The following is a 20,524-nucleotide window of genomic DNA, read 5'->3' as shown; positions in this document are numbered from 1 at the left end:
TCTTTGTAATGCAGAGATACATCTTTAGAGGTAAAGCATACTTTACTTGCTTACTACTGAGGCCCATCATTTTAGCCAAAAGTGGGATCTAAGGTGTTCACTTTCCTGCAGACCACTTCTGCCAAAAAGCCCACCAAAAAGTCCAAGAGATCACACGTAGAGCTTTATTATGTGTTATTCATTTTATTTTTCTGTAATTTCCTTATTAAAGCATAGATATCCCTAAACCTATCTCTTAATATTATCAATTACAACAGACTACAACAGTGAAATCCACAAAAACACAAGATAATTTTTAAATAACACTCACCAACAGATCCTAAAATATCTACACATCCTACATTGGTGCCACTGCCACGAAGCGCCCATTAACATGTCAGTCTGGTGACAGAGAGGAAGATTCTCCCGTGGCGGTTCCATTTGGCATCAAGTAGAATCCACAAATTAAGAAACACACAGCTGAACAGTCATGGTGTGACATCCCAGTTTTCTGAAACCAACCTTAGGGAAAATACTCTGTTACTAAAAAATAGTTTAAATGTCGCCACTTGCAATGAATTCCACCTGGAGGTCCTTTATTACAGCAAGCCTGATGGAGCCTGCTCATACATGTTTCCGCTGTGTGATGGTCCACCCTAGATGTCTGGACATAGTTAATATAAAGCTTAATTTTTGCACAGTTTAAAGTGTTAAGTGTAATTTGTGACTGTAAGTTAGTATTGTTGTGCTTGACAAAAATTTGCCAAAGTAATCTCTTGCCCATTTGCTTATATCAGCAATTCATTAGTGACGGTTCTTGATGCAGTGCCGTCTGAGGGATTAGAGATCACAGGTGTTCAACCACTGTTCTTTAACCGACTTGATGTCTTCATCATTGGCTTGGGAACAATCACACAGGGTCATGTCTCAAGAATAAGGTGGGTATGCCATCTTTTCACATCCTCAGGCTACAACCCCAGCACTGTGAGAGCAGTGAGTGCAGTGACGCAGAATGGAAATCATAAACAGCTTTCGTCTCCACTTTTTTCCTGACTGTTTGGCAATAATGAATAATGAATTGACTGGTTAAGTGGGCCATTATACAGGCATTCAATCAATATTGATTAAACTATCAACATCATAAAAAACTGTGAGTTTAACCTTGTCAGCAGTGGCTTGAAACATGGACTTTTTTGGTGTTTAATTTGCCTTGATATTTGTTAAAAGTCTGGGTCACAACGATTTGTCCGAGCTTCATCCCCAGTTATGAAACAGTTCTTAAAATCTTCCATCTTGATTCATTAACTCAGTCCATTCTACTATCGGTTCCAAAGACTTACATCTTGCTCATGTTTAACGGTTCATGAAGGACTTAGCTGACCCATAATTATTTCGTATAGTATCTGCTATTTCACACATCACCTCTGTTTGATTCTCCATTCTGATTAGCTCCACAGTGACACATTTTCTTTTGTCGTAAATGTCAAAAGAGCTGTAATTGTCGGGTGACATCCTGCTTCAAAGTAATTCTTTATATCAAGGGGACTGGTCCTAGTTAATGCTGACTAATAGAAAAAATTTACAGAATCATGTTATGTTGTTTTGTTAGAAATTCAGTGATACCAGGGTACTTGATTTTGAAATTTTTGTAATCCATGTTGACTTAGAAATATAAACTAAAAATACAAAAACGTAGTTGACATAATTTAGTAAACAGGAGCAAATTTGTCGGCCACTTACAAAACTGGTGTGATAAAATATCCATTTCATATTCAAGCTCAAAACTTTTCACTCACCAAATGAACCAAGAATTTTACTTGTCAGTCAGTAATACTGTAGCTTATGTTATTGAATACATTTCCCACATAGTTCTCATCCTTAGGATTTAGGAGAAAACACACACAGATATCCAGGGCACACATAGACTGCATAAATTCTTCTCAAATCATGAAGCAGTAATGCTTCTGACTTTTCAAGAGTTGTGAACCATAATTTGTGTATGGTAACTAAAATCTGGAATATTACCAGGTTTTTGTGTTGTCTATATTTACGCTTAAAGTATTAAAATTTTACGTTGCTATTAACGGTCAGAATGTATGAACTTGAACAATAATTCAGCTGAAAATGTCTGCAACCTTGTTTAGTTCATATTGATGTGCTATATATACATTGTTGGGTGGAGCTGGAACAAATCAAAAAGGTTTGGGACTCCAGCCGGGTAGTCCCTTTTAATTCTTTCAAATTTCTCAAACTTAAACAGGTGCCATCTTGTAATACTCAACATAAGGCAAGCGAGAACAAAATCACAACTACAATAATGCTTGGCAACAGCAAACAAAACAACAGAAAACTTTCCCAGAGCTTTCACTCTCCAGAACTGGTCTCATCAAGATAAGATGTCTTAGTCGAGGCACCCAGTCTTTTTATAATGGGAGGACTGGAAGTGTTGGAGCTAATTTTCTTTACTGGGAGGTTTTTGGAAGCTTTGCGGAAAAATGGAACAAGTTTGGAGACAGCGCCCCCTCTCGCCCTGGTGGGTTACCATTTACCTCGAATGAGCCTTCAAGGTGATCCTCAGATGCGCATACGTGACAGCATGTTGTGAAACCTTTGCGTTATACTGTGTTCATTAATAAAGACACAGGAATAAATCAAAAATAATATCATTCTCAATGAATACGTTTAAAATGACTGATTAAGGAGGTTAGTAAAATATTCAGTCATTTTCCAACCCGCTATATACCCTAACACAGGGTCACAGGGGGCTGCTGGAGCCAATCCCACAATCCCAGCTAGGACAGGGCAGGAACAAACCCTGGGCAGGGAGGACCTGGGAAGCGAAACCAGGTCTCCTTACTGCGAAGCAGCAGCGCTACTACTGCACCACCGTGCCACCCTACTTTATGTTCAGTCTTTCTGTATTGTGTATCTGATACTAATTTTATTTTAATGCTTAAAGATATGTTTGTAACAGATGTCATGTGTTTTTAGTGTCCTTGTCTGTTTGTACCTATTCAACATTGCTGTAAATAGTGAAATGTCCGAATAGGTGTTGGAAGCCTATGGACTGCCTGGGAAGGAGCACCTGACTCAGAGGGCCTATAAAAGCTAAAAAGGGGTGGTGGGTATTTGACCAAACCTAAAAAGGAGAAAGTGCAGTAGCAGAAAAAAATTATGAAAGGCCAATTCCAAAAAAACAAAAAAATTATCAAGAGAAATAATTCTCCCTCTACAGAAGATATCAACCGAACATGGGTTCATTTTTCTAAAAGGCAGGAGGACTTGTGGATACAGAGGATCCTGAATTTGGAAGAGGGTCTGATACGCCTGTGTGAGGAGGTGGTGGGTGAGTTGTTTCCCTAAATTTGATGTATGGCTCAGTGAAACTTACAGTAATTCTGCTGTTGGACATTTAAATGACTTTTTCCATTCTGTTAATTCTTCACTTTAATTGTGTATTAGTAGTTTATTTGTTGAGTGTTTAGTATTGTCATCTGTGAAGGTGAAGGGGTGTGTTTTGCAGTGCAACCTTTTGCAAAGAGCTGATTTATTTGCTGTGTGTTTTTTTAAGTGTTGATAAAAACTATTTTATTTCCATGCTTACAATTCCTTCTGTTGGTGTGTTCAGTACTTGCACTGCTAAGAAACCAAAATGGTGGCCAAAATGTTGCAAAAAATTAAACAACTACTAATTATGCGGAAAAATTGAAAAAAGAGACTTCATAACTGTGACCCTCACAAAATACTACTAGATCATTCAAAATGATTGAGATTAAGATCTAAAATCACAGCAATATTAATTTCATACTAATCCACTTAAAGCTACGTTTTATTCAGATTCTTATTTGACACATTTTAAACACTTTTAATGATTTCCACATTTAGTCTTAGAAATCTAGATGCCTTATTTCACAGAATAACTTGTGATCAACATTAAATAATGCAATCTGCTGCAAATATATTTTTAACTCTTTTGATACCATTAACAGTGGTAATAGTAAGAACAGCAAGACTACTGCTGCATTTGTATTTTATATGTATTTATTTTTATATTGTTTCCTTTGTTAGAAATGTATAAATTATTTTCCATACATACTTTGCGGATAACAGCTGTTTCTCATTTATATACGCATTGTCACAACACTAGAAGAAAAAATCAAAGTGCTCCCTACATTTTACATAGAGGCACACACGTTAGGCCATTGTTGTTGTAACTAGCCTTGGAACTTTTCAGATGTTTGGAGGTATCCGAACTACAAGCCAACACAAATTTGCTATTCTTCATTCAGAAAAGTATCAATTTCACTCCTTAGTCATTGTGTACTGCATGTGTGGTGCTTCCCATCCTTTCATGTACTCAGAGCCCAGAAAATCTGCACAATAACTCATTTTGCCCATTTGTACTTCTAGCCTCACTGTTCCTATCACTACCCCAAGCTTGTGAAACTGTATTTCTTGAAATAGGGTGGTACATTGCAGAGTTACCTCATTGGATTACCCCTCAAGTGGGTGTTGGACTACTCATAAGACTCTCTAAAAAAGTCCCTACAAAGGCTGACACCTCTAGGTAGATATTAGGTATATAAACAAATGACGGTCAAACTTCTCTCTGTAACTGTAAGTTATACTGAGATGTTTAAGCAAATGGACAGTAAGACATGTCACGATGAAACGTCTAAATGATGATATATGCTGTTACTTAAACAAAGAAGACATGGTTTCAGGTAAATCTTACAAAAATACTAACATTTTTCATCATTCGTAGATGTATGTTTGGAGTGGTGGCTCTGAAGATAGGGATCCACAGTGGCATCCAGAAGGTTGCTGGTTTGAATTCCACAATATGCCAGAAGTGACTCTGCTCCATTGGCCCCTTGAGCAAGGCCCTTAACCTCCAACTGCTTCATCCTGGGTATGATGTTAATCTACTTCCAGCCCTGCAAGCAGGTCCTCCAGTTTATAGGGAAAACGTGGGAGTTGGTGGCAGGATTGGCACTCCAGCCACCGTTAAAAAACTCACAATGTTCCAGTGTAGTGCTAAGGTGTCACCCACTACACTCAGGTCTTAATCCATGTGGTTTGTCATGTGGTGGGTGCGGCAATGTATTTATCAGTGCATATTCTCAGCCTCCTCCTCCTCCTCATGTATGTATGGAGTGAGTCACAAAGCAGTGTAGTGCTTCACTCTAGATGAGTAAATAAGAAATGATGAGCTGTGTTAAGCAAATTTTCATTTTCTCATTAGAACATTTCAAACATATAGTATGTTTTTTGAGCCAAACACTTACTGTTAACCTCTTTGTTCAAAAGATGCTGTTAATTATGAGGCTGTTTTCTCAAAGCAGATATAGGTATTTTAAAATTAGTCCTCATATGTTATACCTTGTACTTTGTGTTAAGCAGAATTTAAGCACATAAACAAAGTTTCACACCTATGATCTGGGGACCTGAGCAATAAATACCTAAACAGTAAATAACTTTGTCTATAACCTCAGCCAGAGTCGTTGAATTAGCCCTGTGACTTTGAGTTATTGCTAGAGTTCCTAGCCTTTTTCATACCGTTTTCCCTGTGGCTTCTTTTTAAACGTAAATTTACTCTCACCCTATTTTGTTGAGTTATTTCAGTTTATCCTTCTTCCATAACAAAATGACTGACAAAGGTATCATTTTCAGATGCTGTTTTTAACATTTTTTAAAAAATTATATAACAGTAGCAATACAAATAGTGCATGATAATGCTAAGTCACTTATTTATAAACAATTCATGATGAGCAGATACCAGTATACCAGAACAAAACATATTCAATTGATGAGAACACATTAATCAGTGAGACTCTTGTTCTTGCTTTTCATCCTTGAATTTTGATATTCTTGTCACAGCTGTTGTAAGAGCAAGCCTCATGTCATTTTTGGCAACTTATCGAGATCTTTGTAATTTGAGCTTCTTTCAGCAAATTTACCTCCTGGAGGTTAACTTATCCCCAGTTAGGAAGCCCTGAGTTAGTGACAGTGTCTGTTTATAGTAGTTACTGAGGTGACCTGGCAGATCAAAATGAGTTCAGCCCTAGTGTGTATACCTGGCAATAGACTGGTGTTCTCTTCAGGGTTGGATTCCTTTATTTGACTCACACATGACATGGTACCAGGAGTGGGGTCCTTGCACTGATGGATCCCCAAGAAATACTATAACCCCTGGAGTAAGATGAGTTCCTCTGGCCACCCCTGACTTGGCGAGGCCACGAGATGTGCTGCCGAAGATAGCTCCCTCAGACAACCCTGAATGTTTCCTATTCTTCTTTGAACATATGGCAACATTGATGTGCTGAGAGAGGGGAGCCTGGGCAGCTATTTTGGCACCATTTTTAACTGGAGACGCCATCCAAGCCGTACTGTATTTTGACTACCTGAAGCAACAGATTCTCCTCTGCACGACTGTAAGCCAGGTGGTCAAGGGGTGCCAATTTTGGCTGTTGCCATATTGATCCAGGTCACCCTGTACGAGGACAGATCCACGGCTTAGTGGAGAAACTCTCTATTGATGCAGTACTTGTCAGGGATAGACGAGAGCCTTTGACATGAAATGCTGCGTAATGACACGCACATGCTACTGGATCTGACCCGCAGACTGGAGGGTGCACAAGCCACCTGGAAACAACGGGGCTACCCAGGCGTCACCCCAATTTTGATCCAACAGGCACAGACCTTCAGGGTCACTACCGCTGCAGTTAGAAGACGCCAGAGTGTGAACACCATAGTGCAGATTAAACAAAGCTGCTTTCGCTGTACTGAACTGGGACATTTGGCTTGAGAGTGTCTCCTCCCACCTCCATAAACAATGGCTATCGGTTTGGCCCAGGTATGCGACTTGCAAGGTTCCCCCAAGATGTTAAAAGAGGACAATTTTAAGGTCTCTGTTATGTTGACTTGAATTCTCTGTACTGTTGGATTCTGGTAGCGACCTGTGCGAAGTCCGCTGTGACTTACTCTGTCAGACCTATTATAAGACCACACACAAAGTAAACATCTGCTTCGTCCATGGGGACATTAAAACATACAAAGCTATATTACTTCCTCTGAAATTTAAAGGGAAGAACTTCAAGGTTTAGACTGCCATATCAGACACCTCACCCTGGGTACTCCTAACAGGAAAAAGGAATGCCCTCTTCCCTCATGTCCTGGCCACATGCAGGGATGCCTACTCCCATAGTGCATTGAGAGGGGCTCGCCCCAGACAATGTCATTCAAGGAAGCAGGTTTGAAATTGAACCAGAGTTGTCCAGCAAGCTGGGGGACGAATCCTCAAGTGAATACCCTAGACAGCTGGCAAACGTTTCTGTGCCATCACATGCACCAACAGCCTCCACAGACTGGACACTCAGTACTGACCCAGACTAAAACGAAATAGCAGTGAATGCAATTCTGTATCAAACATGGAGGAAGCCGAGACTGCCATCCTGGCAGAGTTTGCTCGCCTACAACGAGCCGATAACAACTTGGATTTTACATTCTGACAAGCCCATGTTGCAAATGACTCTTACTATCTGGGGAGAGAGGACCCAAAGTTTGAAACACATTTTTTACTTAACACTAGAATTACCAGAGCCTACGAAAAAACTCGTAATTCCGTCCCACCTTAAACTGCTTCTTAAATCCCTTCACACCTCTCCGCCAGCGCCCTTTGTCTTCTAAATGTGCTGATAAAGAGAAGCCGGCTATTCCATCCCCCCACCAATTTAGAACGTGCACGAACTTCTCTCAGCTCATGCCTTGATTGAGTATCTGGGAGTGAAGTGGAGTTTTAGAGTGAAATAATAGATCGTTGTTTGGAACACACGCATTTCATGTCTGTTCCGTTTCTACAGTAATCTGTGTCAACACATTGTTAAAACAGAAACTTTTTTATATTCTAGTAGTAGATGACAAAATGTAGGCATAAACTATATAATGTATGAAGCCTGAAGTCCAAATAGCAAAGAAACATTTTCACAAGAATAACACAATTGCACTTTTATTCAAACATATAACTGCAGAAAGAAAAAGCCGCCTTAACATGCGACATTGACACCAGTTTACTATAACTGACTCCGTGGTTCAATAGATACAGCCCCGCTTGGGAATCAAAGGGTCACGGGTTCGATCCTGCGCCTCCTTTTGAGAAGTAAACTGTTCTTAGTCTTACTGTTTTAGAATAAAAACATACATTTGATTTCAGTCTGTAACAGCCGGTGCAATTTATGATCTTTGTAAACGTTAGCTTTTTTTTTTATTCACTTTTCACTCTCTCAGTCGCGTTCAGAATCAATCCATACAACCCCATCTGACACGGCTGTTTTCACTAAAGACGCTATAGCTCTGCAGTGTACCACGATGCATACTAACGCCCCCCGGTTCTGACACACAAGCGCTGGCGAAGCTGCCTTCTTCGTATCTCACCGTCACTTGCTTTTCTTTTTATTCAGTTTTATTGAGTGTTCCTGCCAGTCCCGCATGTTGCTGTATGCTTTTTCTTTTGCACCCAGGACATGCAGAAGAAAGAATGGTAAAGACCAACTTCGGCGCTATATGCAATCATCAGACACTCCCCATCTGCCCGTGTCGTTCAAACACAGGAACATATATTGGTGTAAAAGTATAACAAAAGTGCACTTTTATTCAAGTGCACTTTTTCCATCGCCTTTTCCTGTAAGAAGCAATGTACACACTTCTCTCTATGCTGTGGTTTCTATTACACACCTGAAAGAAAGAGACAATACATATGAACATATCCAGCATACAGCAACATGCGGGACTGGCAGGAACACTCAATAAAACTGAATAAAAAGAAAATCAAGTGACGGTGAGATACGAAGAAGGCAGCTTCGCCAGCGCCTGTGTGTCAGAACCCGGGTGGGGGCGTTAGTATGCATCGTGGTACAGCACAGAGCTATAGCGTCTGTATTCTGTTTCTTTTGTACTCCAGGGCACGCAGAGGAGAGAATAGTAAAGAGCAGTAAGTTGCGCTATATGCAATCATCAGACACTCCCCATCTGCCCGTTGTTTTGTTATACTTTTCAATACTTTTATACTGCTCAAACGGGCATGCTCAAAAAATACACGTGTAATGCCACGAAAAGTGCACGCAGACACTTCATTTCGCAAACAAAACAAGTGCACTTTTATTCAAAACTACCTGTATAACCGAAGAAAAAGAAAGCAAGTTACAGTAGGCGATTGATACGACATCTTGCATGGTGCAATGCTAAGAAGTGAAGATTTTCATTCCGTGCTATATAAAATCATCACATTCAAATATTAACAGTTCCACACACCCAAGGACCGTCCTTCCTACATTTACGACACGTGTACTTGTTGCCATGTACACACCTCTCTGTGCTATGGTTTCTATTACACTGAATGAGCACCTGACACTGTACTTTCTTCCCTGGGGAAGGTCCGCATCAGAGAATTTCCAGTTCCTGCATAAATTCATCTGACGCTGTTCGTTTTCAAATAATATTGCATTAGTGCGATTATATTTTCACATATATTGTCTTTCTTTCAGGTGTGTAATAGAAACCACAGCATAGAGAGAAGTGTGTACACTGCTTCTTACAGGAAAAGGCGATGGAAAAAGTGCACTTGAATAAAAGTGCACTTTTGTTATACTTTTACACCAATATATGTTCCTGTGTTTGAACGACACGGGCAGATGGGGAGTGTCTGATGATTGCATATAGCGCCGAAGTTACTGGTCTTTACCATTCTTTCTTCTGCATGTCCTGGGTGCAAAAGAAAAGCATACAGCAACATGCGGGACTGGCAGGAACACTCAATAAAACTGAATAAAAAGAAAAGCAAGTGACGGTGAGATACGAAGAAGGCAGCTTCGCCAGCGTTTGTGTGTCAGAACCGGGGGGGGGTTAGTATGCATCGTGGTACACTGCAGAGCTATAGCGCGTCTTTAGTGAAAACAGCCGTGTCAGATGGGGTTGTATGGATTGATTCTGAACGACTGAGAGAGTGAAAAGTGAATAAAAAAAAAGCTAACGTTTACAAAGATCATAAATTGCACCGGCTGTTACAGACTGAAATCAAATGTATGTTTTTATTCTAAAACAGTAAGACTAAGAACAGTTTACTTCTCAAAATGGAGGGGTGCAGGATCGAACCCGTGACCCTTTGATTCCCAAGCGGGGGCTGTATCTATTGAACCACGGAGTCAGTTAAATAAACTGGTGTCAATGTCGCATGTTAAGGCGGCTTTTTCTTTCTGCAGTTATATGTTTGAATAAAAGTGCAATTGTGTTATTCTTGTGAAAATGTTTCTTTGCTATTTGGACTTCAGGCTTCATACATTATATAGTTTATGCCTACATTTTGTCATCTACTACTAGAATATAAAAAAAGTTTCTGTTTTAACAATGTGTTGACACAGATTACTGTAGAAACGGAACAGACATGAAATGCGTGTGTTCCAAACAACGATCTATTATTTCACTCTAAAACTCCACTTCACTCCCAGATACTCAATCAAGGCATGAGCTGAGAGAAGTTCGTGCACGTTCTAAATTGGTGGGGGGATGGAATAGCCGGCTTCTCTTTATCAGCACATTTAGAAGACAAAGGGCGCTGGCGGAGAGGTGTGAAGGGATTTAAGAAGCAGTTTAAGGTGGGACGGAATTACGAGTTTTTTCGTAGGCTCTGGTAATTCTAGTGTTAAGGATGGATTTCTGTATCTATTGATTTCTGATTGCATGGGTGATGGACGTATCGAGCAGTTGGTAGTACCAAGTGAGCATAGGGAGAAGGTTTTAAAAATTGCTCACAGTTATGCTTTGGCGGGGTCACTTCGGTGCGAAAAAGATGAGGGAACGCATTTTGAAATGCTTTTACTGGGTGAACATGGGCTAGGATGTAGAGCAATTTTGTAAGGCCTGTTCCAGACTGTCAAATAGTTTCCGCTCACAGACCCTCCAGGGCACCCCTTGTACTGATGCCTATTTTAGATGTCCGCTTTGAGAGGGTGGGATTAGATATTGTTGGGCGGTTTCCCAGGTGTAAATGTGGCTTTCATTATATGCACGTGTTAATCAATTGAATCATAAGATACCCAGAAGTAGCAGTGCTGTGACGGGAAGATGCCCAAACTATTGCAAAAGCACTCTCAGATATGTTCACAAGTATTGGTATCCCACACGAGATTCTAACTGATCAGGGCACACCCTTTACGTTTCACATCATGAAGCAGCAATGCTAAATTTTCAGAACTAAGCAGTTACACTCCACGGTTTATCATCTGCAGACAAATGGCCTGACTGAATGATTTAATAAAACCCTAAAACAGATGATTTGATAGATAGCCCATGACGATCCAACTTCCTGGGATACATTAGTACCTTTTCTCCTGTTTGCTGTCTGGAAAACATGTATTGGGATGAGCTCTTTCGAACTATTATTTAGCTGACGATGTAGGGTGTTGGAAATTTTTTGGAAGAATGGACAGGGACTCACGAGACAGCCCCTGGGAGAGAATATGCTGATGTCAACCGAGTCATTTCGCTGCAAGAGCAGATTGCAAGATTGATCTCTATTGTGGTGGAACATCACCAGAGAGAGCAGGAGGCACTAAAACGTAATTACAACAAGATAAATAAACTCTGAGAGTTTAAGAAGGGGATCTGGTGCTGGTGTTGACCCTGTCCGATCCACATAAATTTCGGGCCGAATGGCAAGGGTCAGCAGTGATAGAAGAGTCAATGTCCCCAGTGAACCCATACAAATTTTGCATATTAATCTTTAAAAGGAGTGGCACAACCGTCACAAAATCCTGGTCAGTGCCACAGCGGTCTCCCAGACTGAGAGCGCTACTGGGGATAATTTAACTGACACCCAGAAAGCGGAATTGCTATCGCTGATCGAAAGGAACACGGACATCTTTTCGGCAACACTGAATGATTTTCTAATCCAAAATGTGCTGTTATATAAAAAGTTAGGGTATCTGAGACTAACATGCAGGCAGTTTCAAGCACTTATTTTTCTTTTCCTTTACCCCTGCTCAAATGTGGAGAAATATGTATCTGTGGACCTGTGGTTAAAGGTTCGACCTTGATCTGTCAATTTCTATTGTTGTTTTCTAAGATTAAAAATGGCCGTTCCCCTCCACATTTGCACCAAAAAAGACCAGTGAGCAGTTACTTTTTTATTGGTTGAAGGTGTATCAGGGCCAAAATCCTTGTCTGTTTGTGATAATCATGGTATAGACTCTTCCATCTGTTTATTCTCTTCTTCTGCCTCCAGAACTGGCAGTTTGCCTAAAGCATCAGCCACTTACATTGTATTTTCCTGGTTTATATACAATGGTACACTCATAATCTCTCATGAGCACACCTCATGTGGGGACTCTGGGTAAATACATTTGTCGTATATTCTCTTTTTTTATAAAAGGTGCTATTAGTGGCTTATTATCTGTGAAATTTTTACATTTTCTTCCATAGGGATACGTATGGAACTTCTGTAACCCAAATATCACAGTTAATCATAAGCTAACTTTGAGTAAAGTTTCTCAATGTAGGTATGAGAGTGTGTGACAGAAACCCTAAAGATTTTTCACTTCCATATTCCCTTAGCACCGTACCCACGCCACAGGGTGAGGCATCAGACAGATGTACGAGACCTTTGTCTGCTGAATAGTGCAGTGACATACTGACAGGCTGCATTAACTCCTTTGACTTTTTGAATGCTTCTTGCCATTACTTTTTCACTGGCAATGCTCCTCTTTTCTTATGTAAAAACCTCTCATAATATTTCATTAACCAGGTTTCCATCCAAGGAGTTTTTGCGAAAAAATATTTAGCGCTTCAAATTTTAGCTGATGGAAATGCTAATTATCGATAAAATGTTGTACATGTCGACATAATATTTTTCCGTTTAACTTTAGTGCATAAATTCCATATCGATACTTCAGATGGCGCAAAAACTACATTGGAAACACTTTTTGTCGGAAAAAAAGGGCTTTAACGCAAATAAATGTGTCACATGATACATTTTCATCACATGCAATCAAAACGAGAACAGCGGACCGGTTCGTATGGTCTGATGAAGAGACATTATTTCTCGTGATGAGCCAATGCAGTAGCGGATAGGCTGGATCTCCTGCTACTAAAAGGGGTATCTGAACTCCCTCCACATCAACTGTAGCCTGGGGGTGTCTCTCAGGATGTCTAAATAATACAAAAACCGCAAAGGTAATTTACTGTGCCAGTCAAAATATTTAATAAACCGTGTGTTTCATTATCTATACATTTTTTTCTTATTATTAAATGGCAGATGTTTTAGCATATATGAGAAATTCTCTCATTAATATTAACTTTAGTTTTTTTTGATTAAACGTCGTTATTTTGTATTAATTCAAATTTCAGCTTTAATTAAAAACCTTAAGGGAAGCAGATTACAGTACTAATTCAGTTGTTATCGCACTAAGAAGGGATGTTGAAAGGTAGGCTCACCTGTACAGATCCGATGCTGCAAACACAGCTGCATCATGGGCACTTCCAGGAGTGCCAACGCAAATGTCTCGTATGATGCACCTGTCATCAACAAGGGCCTGGAGATCAATAGATGGCCACCCTTTGCGATTAATGTAATCCCGGTAGCCTTCCGTCGGGGGAAGAATAGGCACATGCGTGCCATCCAGCGCACCGTAAATCTGTGGCACAAGATGCACCAAGGAATTGCGGCATGCAATTTCATTGGCCTCCGCTACAGTCGGAAGTCTGATATAACTTCGCATTAATTTTTCTTTAATAGCGGTGCACACAGCATATACACATCGATGGACGGTAGTTTTACTAACCCTGAAAGTTTCTCCAACTACTCTATACTCGGTGCAGGTTGCCAGCTTGTAAAGGGCGATGGCAATCCGCTTTTGGGTTGGAACCGGTGGTCAGTGGCAACCTGTGATGGGCGCAACATCAGGACTGATGAATCCACACAACATCTCAAACATCGGCCATGTCATTCTAAAATGTTGCAGCCAGAGATTTTCTGTGAAGTGTCTCTCCACCATCTCCTCCCAGAAGGTCTTATTCCATCGTCTCTCCCATACCCGTGGGTTTCGTCACACTGGGGTACTTTCTTTGAGCTCTAGGGCTATCAGACAAGCAACTGCTTCATTCTGCTGTCGTCTTCGGATATTATGTACAATTCCAATTATTTGTGAAACTGAAATAACAGTAAGCTGGCAAATTTCAAAAAACTGTCTGAATAATCTCTCCATTTCTTTGTTTCTTTGTTTAGTGGAGGGGGTGTAAAGTGGAAAACAAAAGGTAGATAATTTGTGACATACACAAAATTATGTATGGAAATGGCTCAAGGGCAGATTTTTTTTCACGATACAACAAAACTTATGCGACAGTTCGTTTTGGGGGGATGACGTCATCACGCACACCATTTTATCGATAAAAAGCCAGTTGGATGGAAACAGGCTGGAGACAGCAAATTTCGCACATTTTTTTACGTATATTCTGTTGTCGATAACAAAACGTCACAAAAAACTGGATGGAAACTTGACTATAGTCACAAATGACTTTTTATTTATGTAAACATTTTTTTGCTTAAAGGAGCTTTTGTGATGTGTGGAATGGTAGAACAGTGATAGCACTGCTACCTCGCAATAAAGAGAAAGGGATTCATGTCCTGGGTGCTCCCTGTGTAGAGTTTGCATATTCTCTCTGTGTACACATGGGCTTCCTTCCGGTCCTTCAGTTTCCTCCCACAATCTAAAGACATGCAGGTTAAGTAAATTGGTTTTGCTAACCTTAATTTTAGTGTGTCTGTGTTTGTAATGATCAGCTACACTGTGACCCTGCTCTGGGTAAGTGAGTTTGGAAAATGGATGGATGTGGCCTCCATGATAGCCTTCACTTTCCTCCCTACAGGGTAAAGTCTCCATGTCCATCTGCTTTGTGCCCTAATCTTGCAAAAAGGCACACTTCTTTCTTTTTAAGCATAAACTTGCATTGTACAGTGTATGTAAGACTATATCAAAATTTTCAACATGCTCCTCCAAGTTAATTGCCATGACAAGCATTTCTTCCAAAGACACAACTACTTCTTTCTCCATGCTGTTTGATCCCTGTGCTGTTTCTTATCTTATTAAACTCACCAAGTGAAATTGTCATTATTTGTCTATTAAATGATCATGTCCAAAATGTGGCTGACATAAAATAGTTCTAGAATAGACTTCACATTACCCTGTATATAGATTTTTTAGATATAGAGATTATTTTGTACACATTTCATTATGTTTCACATGTTCATGCTTATGTATTTTTTTCATACTGTTTGTACTCAAAATCAGAATACCAGTTAATAAGACAAAATTAAAATTTTGTAAAGTGTATTTCATATATCCTAAAATAGACATATTTTCAGGTATCAATAATTAATTTAGAGAAATCTTCAAATGCATTGTACTTGCAGCGGGCTGAGGTTTCGCCTCAAGTTGAGTTTCTGTCTTCTGGTGCCTTCAGCAGTGGCTTTTATCTCATCTATGTCAGACCACACAAGAGTTATACACGTCTCCATAACAGCATTTACAGTACTGTTAACATATACTGTAGTTTGATTGTTTTTCAGATATGTTCTTTACTTTGGAGGTGTTCATTTGAAAAGAAAGAATTCTTCACTGTTTGTGATCAAAATTTAATTTGAAGTTGAACAAATGCTAAATAGAAAACAAAATTACAACTAATTACAAAGTAAAAATAATTACAGAAAAAGAAATGCATAAAATATTGACAGCATACAAATATATACTGAATATAAGAATAATTGATTTATTTATAGGTGCCTTTCAAGGCACACAAGGACACCTTACAGAGCACATTAATAACAACAGTCACAGCATAAAATTAATAAGATATCACTGTACAATAAACCCAGAATAAATACAATAAAATTAAATTTAAATTTATGAGCTAAAGTTATCAGACAGAATAAGCCAGCTTAAAAGATGTGTTTTAAAGTGAGATTTAAAGGTAGAAAGATAGCCGATATTATGAATGTCTTGTGGGAGAGAGTTCCAGAGGCAAGGGGCCACTTAACTGAAAGCTCTAAACCCCATTGTAGTTAAGCGAGCAGGACGTAAAATAAGATTGATAGAGGAAGAAGATCTAAGGGATACGAGAAGGAATTTGTGATGTGAAGAAGATCAGAAAGATAAGGAGGTGCCAGATGATGAAGAGTCTTGTAAGTAATAAGTAGAATCTTAAAATCAATGTGATATTTAATAGGAAGCCAGTGAAGCTGTTGAAGGACAGGAGTAATGTGTTCTATGGAAGCGGTTCTGGTAATAATATGAGCTGCAGTTGCAGAATATGCTAATGATTATGATTTTGGAAGAAAGACTCACATTTTAAACATTATTTTAGTATAAATTGAGGTGAAATTACAAGAAAACTTAACAGTAAAGTCAAAGTGGCACACAGCGATGAAGCTGTGTTTGAATGGGTGGAACGGAGCAAAGAAATACAAATAAAACAAGGTGGAACTAACTGAAGAAAGATGAAATTAAATGTTAAATCTGTTTCTTAGCAATACAGACATGCAAAGCCCTGAGGTATCAAAGATGAAGGACATGAACACTGAAATATGACCAAGAAGGAAATGAGATGGTGTGCCTACCATTTCTAATCTGAAGACTGGTGTATTATAGTATCAGTTTGGTAACGTGCCTAGATTTCCTTTACCGCAATGTTAAGTCCCAATAGTATAAGACACCAACAAAGATTAATTGCTGATTAGGTAAACATTCTTGATTCAATGTTTTATACTGCATACAAATGAAATATCTTTAACCTCTGAGTCCCTAGTAAACATTAAAAGAGAGAAACCTTGTTTTCTGTTCAAAAGTCCAGGCACCATCTGCTGATCAGTGGCACTCTCACTACCCTTCTTTTACTTACTGTATCTAAGATGAGCATATAGATGAAGGGAAATCACAAAAATGAAAAATGACCCAGTTGCAATTCCTTTAGCTACTAAGGTGCACTCCACACTGCAGGTAGTCTCTAAAAAATAAAATGAAAACATGTTGAGGAAATATTCAACAAGCACAACTGAAAGAAGAGTTTTTAAATTTATTTGGGTGTAAGGGTGATGCAAAGAGTAGCATTGTCACCTGACTAATTGGCATTCTCGGTTTGATTCTTGTGCCCACACAGTTGTTCTCAGTAGGTGCTTCCTCTGGGTAATTCCTTTTTCTTTCCATGTTTCCAAACACCGACTGGTTACGTTAATGGCAATTCCAAATTTACACTGTGTGTGTCATGCCTACAATGGACTGGCACTGTGCCCAGGGGTGTTTCTAGTCTTGTACTCAGTGCTGCCTGAGATAAACTCCAGAACTCCACAACCCTGAACTGGATTAAGTGGTCTAGGTATTGTTATAATTAATTTATTTTTTGCATTTTCTAAACTTAAAGCCAAATTTCCATTCTTGAACATAATGAATTTTAAATTTAGATCCTACAGAACAAGGATGATATTGTTGATTGATGTATATCTGGAGGAAAACTGATTATCTTCAATTATTCTTTTTCTGATGACTGGGAGTAATATTTAAATTTTTCTCCTGCATATTTCTAAGTTTAAAAAAATGCCACACTTTTCAGAACATTTCAAAGCATGCAACTAATTTTATAGCCTTGTGTGATGCTTTGGATGATGCAAACCAATTACAGAATACAGAAGCACCAAGAAACACCGCTGAAGATTTTTCCTATGTAACTTCCATAACCGGGAAGGCTAATTGGGGAATGCCTTAGTCATAAAATACAATTGTTTAACTTTACTTATGTGACATTCTCAAAGGAAATGAATCCACTTCATCCACAGCCATCCTGGCTACACTGAACATAAGGTAGTAGCCATCACTGGAGATGGAAGCAACCCATTGCAGGACTCACTCATGCACATATCGCGCCAATTAGGAATGAACAGTCAACAAATGTCTCTGAGATGTGAATGAAAACTGGAGTACTGGTTAGAATAATGTGAATCACTGTTTGGTTCAACCATATATCAAATATTTATAATGCAGTAATAGTACACTATAATAATTATATTAAGTCTAATGTCCAGTGCACATAACTTAAAATTAAAGTACCTTAAACAATTAATCTTGAAAATTAATTTTAATCTTATGAACACTATATGCTGATTATTCTGTAGTTTTCATATTACTGGTATCCATCATAATTAGCACGTTCACATCCAGTGTTGAAAATGCGTAAAAATTGCATAACACACTTACTCTGACATATACTGTATATCTTGTCAGCTAGATTTAATATGTAATTTTTATTTATTATTTTATTTGATTTGATTTTAATTAAGCATTTATATCAGAAAATTACATTTGTATCAGCAACAAACTGATACTCAAAGAAAGAAGAAATTGCTTTCATGTTATGACAACACATATTGCACGGCCATATCAGGCTCACTCTTGATATCCGGAGGAACATTGTGTCTTATGTATTGAATGACTGGGACAGGTTGAAGGTGTGGGCTGATGACGGTACAGAAGATAATTATACTACACAGGAGCACTATAAGAGTGAAATGCTTAAGCCCTTCACCTATGGTTCTGCATGTGAGTTGATGGCTGCCGCTGAATTGTTCGGTTGTCGCTTTCAAGTGTACCGGAATGGCCAAATATTTTACACCTTTTGACAACTTAAACATCTTAGATTCACAGTTGACGATTTCAGCAGTGGACACTTTGATGTTTATGAATGAGAGAGATGCTGTCGCTAAATACTCGCAGGCAAAGCCACAAGTTCATACAGACGCTGTCGCTAAATACTCACAGGCAAATCCACAGCTTAATAGAGACGCTGCCACTAAATACTTGCAGGCAATTCCACAAGTTCATAGACACTCTGCCTCTAAATATTCATAGGCAAATCCAGAAGTTAATACCGGGAATGCCTGTTAAACATCTTAGATTCACGAGTAGCGATTTGGGTAGTGAACACTTCGATGAATGAAACCTGTTATCTTTACAACGGTTGACAAACATGGAGTGTAACTTGAACACAACACGTCCTTCAAATACGAACCTGATTGAAAGAAATAATGATAATCAAATCCTTGATGACAGCAACTCTCATAACAGTGACAAAACAATTACATTGACAATCATGTTACGTTATTTTTAAAATGTTTACTTTTCTTTTTCATAACTTCTTTAACACACTACTTCTCCGCTGCGAAGCGCGGGCATTTTGCTAGTAATCTATATATATTGTATAATTCACTAAGGGCATGCAAGACACTGAGCGTAAGCAAGACACTGAGGGTATGTAAGACAGAGCCCTGTCCGCTAACTCTAAGGCCATGGGATACGCACGACAGAGCCCCGCCCGCCAACTCTAACCCTCCTACCACGTCATTGGATATGCACGACAGAGCCACGCACGCTAACTGTAACCATCGCCCTGAATCCAGTGTCGCTCTCGAGGCACGCAACAACTCACCAAACACAGCCTCAGTCGCTTTCGTTTGTGCAAAAGTCCACACGCAACTCTGAGCCACGTTGACTTTACACCACATGCAAGACAGAGAGCCACGATCACCAACTCACAGAGCCCCATCCACCAACTCTAAGACCATGGGATACGCACACATTTAGTGTACAAATGGATATAAATAATTAAATGCAAACGATTCGCCAAAATCTGTTGTATGTAAACTATACTGTTTAAAACGTTATTGTTTTTTCATTAGAAAACCTGGTTTCCACGACTACCTGTATTAGTTTAAATGGCACTTTTACCACTCGCAATAGGGTGGACGCGCTGACTTATCGTGTCGACTGGGCAACACAGTGAATGCGGTGTCTATCTATATATGTCTGTGTTTTCCATATCCTGCTACAGGAAGCTACTCTCTCGACCATTGGCATTGGTTTCGCTCCTTGCTATTTTCATTTTTCTGCGTTTCCTAAGCCCATGTTATACTGAATTCCTTTCTCACCATTTTCCGTTCCTATCCTCACACCGCTGTATGCTACGGCGGGCTTCGGCTAGTAATAATAATAATTCATTACATGTATACAGCTCTTTTCTTGCTTTCAAAGGGCTTTAGCTAGACAAAGGGGAACCACATCAACCACCACTGATGAGTAGCACCCACATGGATGATGTGACAGCAGCCAGTTTTGTGACAGTACATTCAATGCACATTAGCTATTAAGTGGTGAAAGGGTGAGAGAAATAGTCAGTTAGAGACGGGAGTGATTAAGGGGCTAGAATGGATGAAGCCGTGAAGGGCAGTTTAGCCTGGAAATCTGGATAAACCCTACATTTTTTTTGAAAGATGCCTTGGTTAAATAACCACAGAGTGTCAGGTTCTTGGTTTTACTTCTCATCTGAATTTTTATAGCATGGTGTTACCGTCAAGGCACTGGGGTATTGGGATCCACACACAGCCAAAAGGTATGCGCCCCCTGCTGGCCTCACCAACACCTCTTCCAGCAGAAACCCATGTTTTTTCAGACGG

General features: G+C 39.4%; 1 protein-coding gene across 2 annotated transcripts in view; it reads right to left on the bottom strand.

Annotated features, from left to right (window-relative positions):
- Positions 1-5,088: 5,088 nt before the first annotated feature.
- LOC120539811 overlaps positions 5,089-20,524 on the bottom strand; it is a 40,572-nt gene continuing 25,136 nt past the window's right edge. Inside the window, exons 6-7 of one of the 2 annotated variants that reach the window (XM_039770193.1) lie at positions 16,924-17,028; positions 5,089-5,165 (exon numbers count right to left, since the gene is read on the bottom strand). In XM_039770193.1, coding sequence (XP_039626127.1) covers positions 5,161-5,165; positions 16,924-17,028 — 110 coding nt within the window. In that variant the 3' untranslated portion in view covers positions 5,089-5,160. Of the gene's footprint in view, positions 5,166-15,964; positions 17,029-20,524 lie in introns of those variants that run through there. The other variant, XM_039770192.1, reaches the window with a different exon arrangement.

This window comes from Polypterus senegalus, chromosome 11 (genome assembly GCF_016835505.1).
Source record: "Polypterus senegalus isolate Bchr_013 chromosome 11, ASM1683550v1, whole genome shotgun sequence".
Lineage (NCBI taxonomy): Eukaryota > Metazoa > Chordata > Cladistia > Polypteriformes > Polypteridae > Polypterus > Polypterus senegalus.
This window is presented reverse-complemented; position numbering and strand designations above follow the sequence as displayed.